At 38.7% G+C, this 13,864-nt stretch overlaps 1 protein-coding gene across 16 annotated transcripts in view; it reads right to left on the bottom strand.

The window, feature by feature from the left end:
• The window catches only part of LOC111598188 (protein sidekick), a 93,775-nt gene that overhangs the window by 8,119 nt on the left and 71,792 nt on the right, over nucleotides 1–13,864 (bottom strand). For 14 of the 16 annotated variants that reach the window (XM_030223028.1, XM_030223031.1, XM_030223033.1 and 11 more), the window contains 2 exons: nucleotides 2,535–2,654; nucleotides 2,119–2,274 (listed from right to left, as the gene is read on the bottom strand). In XM_030223028.1, the coding sequence (XP_030078888.1) occupies nucleotides 2,119–2,274; nucleotides 2,535–2,654 (276 nt within the window). Of the gene's footprint in view, nucleotides 1–2,118; nucleotides 2,275–2,534; nucleotides 2,655–2,938; nucleotides 3,007–13,864 lie in introns of those variants that run through there. The other 2 variants (XM_023313303.2, XM_023313302.2) reach the window with 2 other exon arrangements.

Below are 13,864 nucleotides of genomic sequence, written 5' to 3'. Positions count from 1 at the left end.
GTTTCATGCAAAACAAAATTCCAAAACTAACAAGAATGTTGCGCTGCTCGGCTGTTGCCGACTGTCGCCATGCTCTACTGCCAGGCGAGTATATATATGCTATATATTCATTTCAAATCTTGGCAAGCGCATGCATATGCTCGCTTTGCTCTGTGCACAGTGCAACATCGCTGCACCGCTGCACCGCTGCACCGCTTTGCCAATTAGCAGACATTGATGTGGCCTTTTAGAGAGTCGTTCAAGCTGCAGCTAAAAGCTAGGCTTGCGGACTGCTTTATTGCATTCCAAATAAAACAATGCGCTAAAAAACTCAATTATTATTGTTGTCATAGCTGTTTGATATTGCCATGGCCATTGCTGCTGTTGCTGTCGCCGTGGCTCTGGCTCTGGCTCTGGCTGTGGCTGTGGCTGCGGCTGCGGCTGCGGCTTTGATGACAATATAATGCATTATGTGTTGGTGCCAATAGAGCTTTAGCTGATTTGACCCTCGACCCTTGCAGCTGCTTGTGGCATAGTCTTGTTGACCTTTATGGTTGTTGCTGCCACGCTTTGCCGCATGCTGCATCGCTGACAATTTGTAATCGTGGCAGCTCCTGGGCACTAATATTATTAACTCTTTCCACCGTTGTGGTCGCTCGCTGTGTCTGTGTGTGTGTGTGTTGAAAGCATAAAGCAAACATGCAACAAGCTTAAATACATTTCTACATGCATTTAGCGTAATAATCTGAACTACAAATTTATCAACTTTAGTATGAAACGATTGAATTGGATCACAATATGTGCTTTCTATATATAGCTAACTTATATATGCTATATAATGCTCGATATATGCGCTCTCTTGCGTGCCTTTTTTGATTGCTAATGTTTGAGCATTCTTATTAGAATCGATATATCTCTTATACAAAGTTAAAGCTTTACTCCAATTGGAAATTTAGTTCATTTTGTTGCTTATTGCTGCTATATATGAGATGAGTCTGTGAATAGGAAAATCTCTTTAATTTATACAGTTCAATTCATTCAATTCATATGCTCAAACAGTTCAAGATTTTATTAATTATTTCTCAATATATTTGTTATAGGCTCAAACTTGCCTCAATTGTATCTATGCCAAATTAATTTAAATAGAATTTCAATATCTTTTGTTTGCTTATTCAAGCATTTCTTATTTGTCACTCAATGCTAGATATTTTTAATTATTTTTCATATTCATGTCTTCCTTATTCCCCTTTCTATGCTCGTTCATTCTAATTAGTGTTAGAACACAGTTTAAGCATTTTGTTGTTTGAATTGCATTTTTTTTAGTACTCAATATTTCACAAAATATTTTTATTTTATTTTATTTATTTTTATTGGCAGTTCAATATCTTTCATTAGAAGCCTGAAACTCGCTCTAATTTATTCTCCTTGCTCGGACATTCCAATTGGCATTCCAATTATTTTTTCTTCATATTCTTATTAAATATTTTATTCATGTGTTCAAAAAGTTTTGGCCTTTCCTTATGCCTAATTCTATGTCCGACCATTCTTATTATAATTAAAATACATTTCATGCTCTTCCTACTTGCACAACAATATATTCATTCAGCTAAAACTAGCTCCAATTGGCTCACTTTACTCCTCAATTCCTATTAGAATTGCAATACTTTTCATGTGCTCACACAGTTCACGCTTTTCCTAACAGTTCCGCCGTGCAACTTAGCTCCTATCTGTAATCAATCTATGTTATGGCATGCTATATGCAATCATTCAGGCCATATCAGTTATATGCCCATTCATTGCAATATCAGAGCAGCAATACCTTCGCAATTTCTGTATATTGCGAGCTCTCTCTCTGCTTTTAATTGGCAAACTGATATGGTTTATGTGTGCAGCGTTCACTCATTACGTCGGGTTACTGGGTTACTGGCCAAGTGTAAGCGGTTAACTGGCAGTGCGATGTATATGTATATATTTAGTATAAAATCATTCGTAAGTTCAAATTTCACATTGACCCAGCAGCTGGCTGGCTGGGCAAGCACAAAAATATTGATGGCAACCGCTCAATTAGTTTACGGGGGACGGGTATGGGGGCGGCTGTGTCTGTGTGGAGTAGCTGTGCGCCGATATTCGATTACTTACCCAATACGCCCAGATATGCCTCGCCCTTGACGCTGCCCGCCTCGTTGGCGCGCACACAGATGTAGAGGCCGGCGTCGGCGGCGCGTATATTTGAGATGAGTAAATCGCCAGATTCGAGTATTTGAACGCGGCTCGACAGCTCGACCAATTGAGTTTCTAATGTTGTTAAAATTAACGGGAATCCGATAAAGCAAGCGGGATGAGTTACAGTTGCAGTTGTTGCGGCACGGTTGCACAGTTGCACAGTTGCATTTACAGTTAGCAATTTAGTTTGTTGGGTTAGCATACGAAAATAAAAATAAAATACACGAATAGACATCGAGATTAGCGTTTGGCTACAATTCAAACGTGCATTCACATGTAATCATATGTAGATATATATGTATATATAGCATGTATAGCATTGCTCCACTTACCATTGTAGATCCAGGTGATGTTTGGATTTGGTGCGCCGACGGCCCGACAGGAGATGGTTGCATCTTTGCCATCCAGTGCGGTTACGTTCTGCGGCGGCTGCTCCATTATTGGGGCTGAGGCTGTGAATGGATGTTGATCGAGTGTTGAGCATTTTGGTAAACTAAGACGCAATCATGCGTTGAGGTGTGGATAATTTCGTGGTGCCGCAGCTGAGTGTCTGTGCGTGTGCGTGTGTCTATGTGTGTGTGTATGTGTGTGTGTATGTGTGTGTGTGTTCAACTCAATGGTAAATACGTGGCGAAACATGCAAGCATACTCAAGTGTGTGTGCGTGTGTGTGCTAATATTTGTGTGCTGTGCGCTATATGCGCCCACAAACAAGCAAAGCTTAAATATTGACATACTCAAAGTAGCCAAGGATAATAACAATATTACTTGAACCATCTGGCAACGCCATAATCTCATTGGCTCCTTAGGTAAATACACAAAATTCCAATCACAATAAGTCGAACATTAAAGTCGAATTTAATTTTACAAATTACAAATACAAATTAAGTTATTGCTCTAGAAATATGGAATGGCACACGCAATGGCTGTTTCATTTCCCAAACGTTCCAGCTTGCTAATCGATTATGAACGGTTTTTATGCCAATATATATGTTAGAGTATTTACTTTAGCTATATTTCCTGGCGGAATACTGGAATGGAACACGAAAACAGCTAAATATAATTACAATTAGCTACTTGCAATTATAATTAATAACATTTCCACTCGGAATGAAACACGATATTGATTGATTGTTTACTCAAGCGATACAAATTTCTACAATTATTTTTTTTAGCTACTTTTCTTGGTGGAATAATGGAATGGAACATGTTATTTCCATAACTCCACAAGTAATCTACAAGTTTGTGCAATATAATAAGCTAAGTGTTTCAAGTGGAATGCTGGAATGGAACATGCTATTTGCATAATTCCTCAAGATATCTAAAGATTTCTGCACTTATAATTAACTGAAATGTTGGAATGAAACATTATATATACTAAATCTGATATTCAATCAATAAGACAACATGCAAATTAATAATATTTCCCACTGGAATTCGGGAATGGAACACAGCATGCACACATAATTTCCACAAAAATGATTCCAATTCCAAATTGTTCCAGTGCTATTCAACTTTCACTTGACACAAGGTCAATTTATTTCATTCGTAGCTGCCGCTGCCACGCCCACCATTACATTAAAAACTCCGGCAACGCCAGCAGTTGTCAATTATTTATTGAGTCGCATACTTGGCAAATGTTTTCTCTGCATTTTATTTTGTTTCGTTTTCATTTTCATTTTTCAGTTTTTTTATTGTGGCGATTGTCAGGCTGCAAGTTGTTGCTGCGGCTGTTGTTGTTGTTGTTGTTGTTGTTGTTGCCACTTACGCAACTCGAATCGCAGCAGAAGTAATAATGTAATTATTTCATATGATGCATTCATTTTAACTCCGCTTATGTAAATAAGTGCATAAAATTACAATAAAACCTTTTTTTCGCCTGCTTTTTTTATTTTACATTAAGATATTAAGTGCTCGGCGTGTGCGTGTGTGTCTGTGTGTGTATGGAAGGAAAATTGTATGGCTTGCGGCGCAACTGCAGACAACTGTTATACATTTCACAGTGCAAAAAAAAAACAATTAAGCGTGCTCTAGTCGGGAGTGCTCGACTAGCAAATACCTTGAACACTGAGAAGAGCTGCTATTTGGCTTCACAGACTTGACAAATAACACTTACACACACACACACATGTACACATGCACACATACACCCACACACACACATGCACACATACACCCACACACTCACACTCGGCCCTTACTATTGCTTTTTGTTGTCTAACTCTGGTTATAGTTGGACTTTTTAAATCAAATTTTCAAATTAACTAAATACCATTGATCGATAAGTATCGATAATAATAAATAAAGACAGATTCGAGCTGCACTTGCTTTACAAGAATAAACGAAGAGATGCCTAGATCGACTCAGCTCGTTGCCTTGATCAGGAGTGTATATACTTGTGCTCTGTCGCGCCTCCTTCTGGCTGTTACATACAGTTTCATAAAGCCATCATACCCTAAATTTGCATATTTAATGGGTTCTGGGCATAAAAGAAAATCATAAAATAATATAGACGAGGCCCATGCAGCGCGCCGATAATGGTCGCAAATATTTATAATAAATATATTAAGCACAAAAATGAAATTAATTTGCTTCAAACATACAGATATCGATAAATGCACTCAGATTTGATGAGTAGAATGGAAACGTGAACAAAACCTTCAATTCGAAATGAAGTCAACGCAAATTGTGTGGGTTAAAAAGTAAAGCGTGGAGCGCTTTAATTGGTCATTGAATATCCGACAAGTTAATTAGCCTTAAGTGCGCATAGAGCAAAGACGTTTCCCTTCCTTTCAACCCCCCGGAACTTGGCCCAATTTAATAATTAAGCTTAACGACAAAGGAACGCAGACATTACGGGGCTAATCGTCTGGCAGCGAGCGAGCGAGTAGCGAGTGGGCCACATTAGTTGATTTTTATTGAGTAATTACAACAATTATTCCAGGCTTCAAAAAAAAGAAAAAGAAGAAGAATAATTAAGCGAAAGGCAGGCAGCTAAGGGAATTTACAATATTCAATTGAAGTTTTCACTTAATGAATTATTTAGTTGCTACCGCACGATTTTCTTTGACATTTCCCCAAAGCCAAACGAACTTTGATTATTGTGGCACATAGATTTTCAAGCACGTACACGAGGCACGAGGGCTGTTTAGAAAGTATTGCGATTTTTCTGTTTTCCTAAAAATTATTTAGTGATTCAAGAATAGCTATTTGGTGATCTTTGAAGTTATTTCAATATAGCCGATATGGTAAATCGTTCAAATGGTGATTTCTATATTGAGAAAATTTAATAAAGAAGGAAACACTTTCGAAGCTGCTGAAACACGAATGTTACATATTTAGTCAATCAAAGTAAAAGGAATTACTTATTTACTTATCTCTCTATCAATTAATCTACCTAGCGATTTATTGGTCTATCGATCTGTCTATCTCACGAAGTAAGCCTTATGTCAAGGTTTTTACCCATTCTCGAAGCACTGCCTACAAATCCACTTTTTGTGATCCTGTTCAATGTCCTTCACAGGCGGCCAGTCCTGGTCTGGTCTCGTAACTCTCTTCTGGCATTGGCCAAAAGCGAGGACGAGTCACACAGCTCGGCATAAGTCGACAACGAATCGCTACTTTTCGAACACACCTCGTATGCAACTAGGTAACTAAATTGTTTACCAAGAAGTAGCATAATCAAATGCTGTGCGAAACTCTCATTTGCCGACAGGTTTCGGCAATTTATTGACTGAAAACACTGACGAATAGCCTCAGAGCATGATAATGTCGGCGAAGCATGTTAATAATATGCGTATATATTATATATATGCTTCTTTATATTTGTGCCTAAGTAGCCAAGCGAGCTGCTCAGTTGCAAATCGTTAAGACTAATCGTGAGCTGGAGCCCGGCTCATTTATTGATCCCAGCATTGCGGAGCGAGTGCCTCAAAGTGTAATACGGGCAGTACGGTTATTCATTACGTCGGGTTAAACAGGCGGATGGAGGTCACGTTAACGTGTTAAAAGTGCTTAAGCGTCTGCATGTCAAAGGGCATTGCCCCAAACCCAAAGAAAACTGGCTGCCTCCTGCTTGCCTGCCGCCTGCCGCCTGCCACCACTCTAGTGCCACAAGCTTGTTGCGGCTGTGCACGCAAAGGGCATATTAAAGAAACGTGTCCAATAAAACGAAAGAGGCAACTTTTTCGTATTTATTTCTTCTTCACTTTTTATTTTTTTTTTTAATATTTACACACGTTTACACAGCAAAGAAGGGTATATTGGCTTCTGTCTAGGCTGAGCTAGAGCTAGGCTCAGCACATTTAGCTACTGAGCCGCTATTGACCTGAGCTCTATCGTTGACTGATAGCTTGATGTGACTGACCTCGGGCGAGTATTAAGCAGTCAGAAATAGTTAGAAGCGAACGAAAAAGAGCGAAAGAGAGAGCGAGAGAGCGAGACAATTGGTTGCAGTTTTAATCCAGTTGTTGCATCAGCGACATATTGATCAGGGGCGCTGCAGAGCATAGCTAACAGTGGCGGGGCACGATTTATGACACGTGCAACGTGCGGCAGCTTAAGCTGTTGTTGCTATTGTTGCATGGCATTCGTAATTAATATCAAGTTGACCCACTAAAGCGACCGCCTCAAGTTAAAGCCGTTATAATAAAGCCCTCGCCAGGAATGACGTGCACCGGCGATAAGTGCCGTCGCCCGGCCGTAAAGTGCTCGCCCCAAGGGCTAACCATGTGGTTGGGTGCCGATGGCTGTTGGTATGTTTGGTGGTGATGGTGGTGCTGGTTATGCATAATATTTGCATAGGAATTGCGGCGTATTTTGCATTAGGCGCTTTGTACAAACAGCGGGCAAATCTTAAGCTAGAGCCCAACCCACTTCTCACCTGCCTCGAATATGCCTCAAGACTCAGCTGTTGTAACAATTACGGCTATTATTATTGCATTTGCTAAGAGTCTTGACGTTATCCATATTGTATAGCCGACACTCTAGTTCACATTTTTATTTTTTGAATTCAAATCTCAGTAGGAGAGTCACTACATAGTAGTTTCAAGTTCTCAAACTTCTCAGTCTCATTCGATCATCGGTCGAATTCGGTACTGAACCTAAATTTCTTTAAAGTTCCTTTAAAAGTTTAAAAAGTTTTGCTTCTGTATAGTGTGGTTCTATGAGGCGTATTCCGTGTTTTTCTTTTTTGTTTGATGGTTTCTGTATCGGGTTTTGATAACGTTGAACATAGTCGTAATGTTGCCCCTAATAGTAACACAGCAACGACTACCACAAATAAAGGTAAAATGAAGGAGATGTAGTAAAGGAGGAGAAGAAGAAGATGTAAAGTAAAAGATGTGAAAGAGGAGAAGTAAAGGAGGGGGGGAGGAGAAGGAGAAGAAGGAGAAGAAGGAGAAGGAGAAGAAGGAGAAGGAGAAGAAGGAGAAGGAGAAGGAGAAGAAGGAGAAGAAGGAGAAGAAGGAGAAGAAGGAGAAGAAGAAGAAGGAGAAGGAGAAGAAGGAGAAGAAGAAGAAGGAGAAGGAGAAGAAGGAGAAGGAGAAGAAGGAGAAGAAGAAGAAGAAGTAGAGGAAGAGAAGAAGCGGAGGACGAGAATTTAAGGAGAAGGAGGAGGAGGAGGGGTAGAAGAAGAAATAAAGGAGTAGAAGAAGAAGTAAAGGAGGAGGAGGAAGAGAAGTAAAGGAGGAGGAGGAAGAGATGTAAAGGAGGACAAAAAATGGTAAAATAAAGTAAAGGAGGAGGAGAAATAGTAAAATAAAGTAAAGGAGGAGAAGTAAACGAAGAGAAGTAAAGGAGAAGTAGTAAAGGAGAAGAAGAAAGATGAGGAGGAGAAGATGAAGGAAGAAAAGTAAAAGGTCAAGAAAGAAGGAAAGGAGAAGGAAGAGAAGATAAAGGAAGAGAAGATGAAGGAAGAGGAGAATTAAAAAAGAGGGGGAGAATAAAGGAGGAGAATTAAGAGGAGGAAGTTAAGACGTCACTGGACAATTAAGTAGGAAAGTCATGGAGGAAGTCAAAGTACCTGAGGATTCCATATGCAATATGCATTCAAGAATGTTTAGCATATATATTTTGTACACAAATATATAATTAATTTTTAATACAGTTAAAATGGTACTGATGTCGCCAATTGTTATGACAACGGAACAAAAATTATCTCGTGTGTTTATTGGCCAGTTCCCACAGGATTCTTTCGTCTTGCTCTTTCGCATTTGTATTGGGGGGCTAGCGTGTTGTCAGTGTCTGACTGCCAATCAAACTTGATGTAACCTCAAAATCAACTTCAATTACGTGCTGCGAACGCCAGGTGGCGCCACCTGTTGTTCGCCATGAACACATTGTTGAGGCAGCCAAAGAAGAGGCTAGCAAAGCACGCAAAGTAAGCAAACAACTTTCAAGTGTTGCGTGTATTGTGTTATTTCAGCTGCGCGCACGTGTGTGTGTGTGTGTGGTGTGGTGTGTGGCTGCATGACTGCATCTAAATTTCTATGTGTGTGTGCGACGCCACGGCCTGCCAAGTGCCGGAAAATGCTGGCACGCCCCAGCGCCAGTGCCGCCTCTTCATTAATACGTTGTTTGTGGAAACTTTGGTAGCTGCATAGACAAACAGTGAAGCGTCTGCAAACTGCCAGGAAGCAGCGATTAAAATCACTTTGCGTTTCGGGAAATTACAAAATTATGTTACTCGAGCAGCTCAAGCAGCCGGAAAATGCTCCACAACACAACAGCAACGGCAACGTCAGAGGGCCAAAGGTAATGTGCTAAATTGTGCCAGGTGCAATCCAAAAGCCAAGTTAACAACAACAACAGCAGCAGCAGAAAAGCGAAAAAAAAGAACCGAAAGCAGAAGAAGGAATATGCAAAACTTTTGCCAAGAGGCGGGCGCAATTAAAATGCAAACAACTTATGAACCCGACTCGGGTTGCTGCCCCCATTGCCCCTTTTGCCCTCCGCTCAGTACGCGCCATCCTGGAAAATAATTTCAAGCCAGCTGCTCAACCTCCCACGCCCCGCCTCTCAAGTGTTGTGGAGTGTGCCGCAGCTTAGCTGGCCACTTGTTGCCCTATTGCCAGCCATTGCCACATTTAGGGGCATAACTCATTGCTAAATACGTAAATAGAAGCGACTATAAATAAACATTAGATTGCATTTGTTGCCAATGAACGACCACAAAATACCCTTTCATTGGCAACAGGTTTAACTTTAAGCAAATTTTTTAGATTTGTATATGCTAAAGATATATATTAATATACGCTGCTTATGTAGTTCTTCGTAAGTTTCATTTCGATATTTATCGATTTCAGTTAAATATCGATATTAGTTTATTTGTTTATGGGTAAATTGATCTTACAAATCATTTGAAGCTTTGTTTGTATTAAAGATACTAAAGTTCTTAAGTATCCTTTCGATATTTATCGTTTCCAGCTGAATAATTTCGATTATATGGGTATTGTATAAGCGAATCTTTGTTTCTTCGTCGGTAAGATTACGTTGTAAATTACTTGCAGCTCTGACCATATTAATGATTCTATAGTTCTTAAGTTACTTTTCGATATTTATCGATTTTAGGTCAAAGCTTTAGCATAAGATACGTTAAATATACTAACTAATGTAAGCTGTAAGCAAAATTGTTTCTTTCCATATTGCTTCAGATTTCGCAGACTTCCTCAATTTGTGTGCTGATATGAATCGACGCGATTCGCACTCCATTGAGACCAATCAAAACAATTGAAGTGAATTGATTCGAAGTCTTTATCTATACAACAGTCTTATATACATTGACATAGAGCCCATTTGCGAGATATTCAGATATACCAGAGCCATGGAGGTAGGTGATAAATTCTGAGAACGAACGCCACAAAAAAAAAAAAACACAAAAAATGTTGAGATATTTTCTGCTTTTTTCGGTTTCATCTGCAGCGGATTTTCGTTTTTGCATTTATTTTGCTTACAATTTACACGAAATTGCACAAATATTTTATGTTTTCATCTTCATTTTTTTTGTTTGTTTAAACTCACAGTAATTTAATTTATTGTCTTTGTTGCTTTAGGCAATCAAATGGCTTAATTGAGTTAAGAAAATTATTTGTATACCTTTTGTTTGCTTTAACTAATTCGAGTGAAATGAATACAAATCAAGCTAGAATGCAGAGTCAAATTAGAGAAACCTTTCAAGGCGAAGCGACTAATTGTATTTTATGTCCATGTGGATTATGAATTTGTGAATTCGAGTATGTTGCAAAAAATTACAGAAAACAAAGGCACGCAGAGCAGTTGGTCCATTAGGAGCATTACAAAACTAAGGTGAGTTTATGTCACAAAATGTTTTATGACTCGGCAACGGCAGCTGAGCACAATCTAATGCTTGGACTACAGCCTAATCAGATTAGCTTTCAGCCAGGCCAAGTTCAATGCAGCAGCTGGCCGCGCTGCGTGCAATATAAACAAATTATCTGAAATTGTGAGCTGCACATTAAGTGAAATGAGAGCTTATTGGTCGAGGCGGGTGGTAGGTAGGTAGGTAACTGAACCATAAAATAAAATCACTCAACTTAAGTTGACAAAAGTTTTCCAATAAGCGCGACGCGCCACGGCCAAGCGTACAAAATCTCTTAACTAGTTGTAACTCAATGAAGTGCAGCGGACAAGCGGTTCACCAGCAAGGACAAATCAGTGGCATTGACATTGGCCAGACTGAGATGGCGCGAGAGTCGACACGAAATATGCATCGAAATTTTCAATTTACATGGCAAGTGGAGATGGCAGAGCTCGTCGGCGAGGTCCATTAAAATGTAACCAAAAATAAATTTTAGCTGTTTGACAGCCGAGAACGAGAGACGCCGAGAGAGTGAGTGAGACAGAGAGAAAGGAAGGGCAGGGAAAGCTGCTCGGCTAAGGAAAATAACAGTTGTTCAAGTTCTTAAAGAGCCATCAAATTGAAACAACTTAAACAAGAACTGTCCTGCTCCTGCTCCTGCTCCCACGCACTGTCCCTTTCACTCTTAGCCACGCTTAGCTTGCCAACCCATGGATCTGCATATTTTTGCGCAAAAATGTTTTGAGACAAGTTGAGCACAGACGTCTGTCGCTCTGCTCGTGTCTCGTCCCTTCCCAGTCTCCGTGTGACTTGAGCGCAGGCAAACAAGTTCGCTGCTGACGCCGACAGCAGTTTGTCAAATATTTAAACGGCAGCAGCAACAAAAACGTTGCACTTTCTAATGCATAATTGTTTAGTTGCTGTCAAACGGCCGACACTCGAGCTGCATCAGCCCCGGAAAGCGTGCTACATTATTTAATTCGGCTGAATCAAATAATGTAGCACGCTTTCCGGGGCCGACCCAGCTGCACCTCACGACATGAATTAGTGCGACCTTGTAATGTCTTATGCATATATATAAATCTGTACATCTATATATATCTCCATACAGTTGTATTCATTAAAATAGTGTTGCTCTACACAAAATTTATATTCGTTACGAATTTATTTATTTTTTTTTTACCATTTTAGGAAGGAAAAATTGGTGCTTCAGTAGTTTTCAAAATATTGCCTTTATAACTGAATTATGTTGTTCAACACATGCACATTTGATGACCAGTCGCACCACTATTTTCATATATTAAGAGAGACATTTGAATTGATTTATGCCACTCTTTGCTTTGCCATTTAACTGCTGTTGGCAGCTGGCAGCTGCAACAGCAGCTCTCTAATAACATTTTATTTTAATTCCATATTTTATATATGTATCTAGATAACTTCTTCGCTTGGATCACGTAAAGCTTCAGCTTTAGCTTCAACTTCACAATTTTACGCCCAGATAGTTGGCATTTCATATTCATATAGAGCACATAAAAGTTTTAAGTCTTGCCCAACATTTCAAAGTTATATTAATCCCTAATTAATAACTTCAAAATAAATTGGATTTATTTTTTTTGATATTTCATATTTAACTAAGAACGAAGAGATTTCTTAGCAATAAAAACTGTGAATGGGCTTTGTTGAGCCCATGAGAAGAGTGTCTATGTGTGTGTGTGTGTGCAGGTGTGTGTGTGTATGTGTATGTGTGCAGGTGTGTGTTTATGTATTTATGTATTTGCTGAGCATGTGTCCTTTAGCTGTCTTTATTTTTCGCTATATTAAATTCATAAATATATTGTCCCATAGCAAATACAAACACAAATGCCAAGCAGTAGCTGCTGTGCGTGTGTGTGTGTGTGTGTGTGGGTGGGTGTATTATTTAGCTACAAGCCTGTTGCACAGACAACGCTAGCTGATGAAGCAGGCCAGACTAGGCACTTAACGACACTTGGGCGTCTCAGCAAGTTCTCAACAAAATCTATGAATATGAATATGAATATGAACGACCTCGAATAATAATAATAATGATAATGATAATGATAATTATTAATATTATTGCAAGTAAACGATACAACAATAACAAAATGTCATGCATATTTATGAAACAACCAAGAAACGCTCTTGGAGCTGGCAAACCAACTTTCTGTTCTCTGCTTAGACTGCAATTTAAATTGGGGCAGAGTTAATATTTATGGTAAATAAATTGTAAATATATGTGAGGAATATCTCTGTGTAGTATCTATTGCTTGCTTGCACAGTTATAATAATGAAGCAGAGTCTAGCGGAATATGTCGCTTTTCTACACAAAGACAATACTCAAACTGTTCAGATCGTGCATTTATATCTATCTATATATACATACATACAAACATGCATACATACATCTATATATCTACAAATACATACATACATATACACATATTAGTTACTCCTACACAATATGCTGAGCTTATAAGAATTATGTGGAATATTTGATATATATATATGCGAGCTCTGCTCAAACAGTAGCGCGAGTTGTATATTTTTTTAATGATTACTTTTTATAGGTTTATCTATTTTTAACTTTAAAGTAAGCTCCATCAGATATTTTAGACTTTTTTACCCATTCTCGAAATGCTTCAAAAAAAACTCTACTTTTGTGATCTTGTCCAGCCTCTTATCAACTAAAAGCTACAAGCAAATCTCAAAATAAAAGTTCTCAATACTTTTGTAACAGACCTCGTATATATTCTTATAAATATATCAGCAACATAGTCTATACTTAGCGTAAAATAAATTTAATTATGCGCTTAGCTTTAAAGTTTTCTAACAAATTTGTATTCGTAAAAGTTTTGAACTTTTTCAATACCAATAAAAATTCGATTTTTAAGCTTCAAAACTTAAATTCGTAGATGTTTAATTTTTATTTAAAAAAATTAAACCATTAAGTAATAAATTGTATATGGCCAAAGTCTATTTAAAGCAGCTTTCAAAAGTTACGTTCTTTAATCTGAGGCAAGTGGAATTATGTTGGGATTAGTGTGAGAGTGAATCAAACTATTATTTATAATCGCATTTTAGTTTAATTCTCGGTTAGTAATAAAGAGTGTAATAATTATAGCCGCAAGAGCGTTGCAACAAACAATGGCAACAGTTTGCAGCGTGATGATGATTTAATGCTGCATTTAAAATGTGAGCATAAACAGCAAACAAATTGCCACAATTATGTGGCACTTCAGCTGGCCCCAAGCAGGGGTGGGGTGGGGGGGTGGTGCACTGTGTGTGTGTGGCACTCGTGTTATGTCTGATGAATAAGCGAGTGTTTGAC

This window comes from Drosophila hydei, unplaced genomic scaffold (assembly GCF_003285905.1).
Source record: "Drosophila hydei strain 15085-1641.00,03,60 unplaced genomic scaffold, DhydRS2 tig00000090-arrow-arrow-pilon, whole genome shotgun sequence".
NCBI classification, from domain to species: domain Eukaryota; kingdom Metazoa; phylum Arthropoda; class Insecta; order Diptera; family Drosophilidae; genus Drosophila; species Drosophila hydei.
The sequence above is the reverse complement of the archived record's forward strand: the minus strand, read 5'-3'. Positions and strand labels throughout refer to the sequence as shown.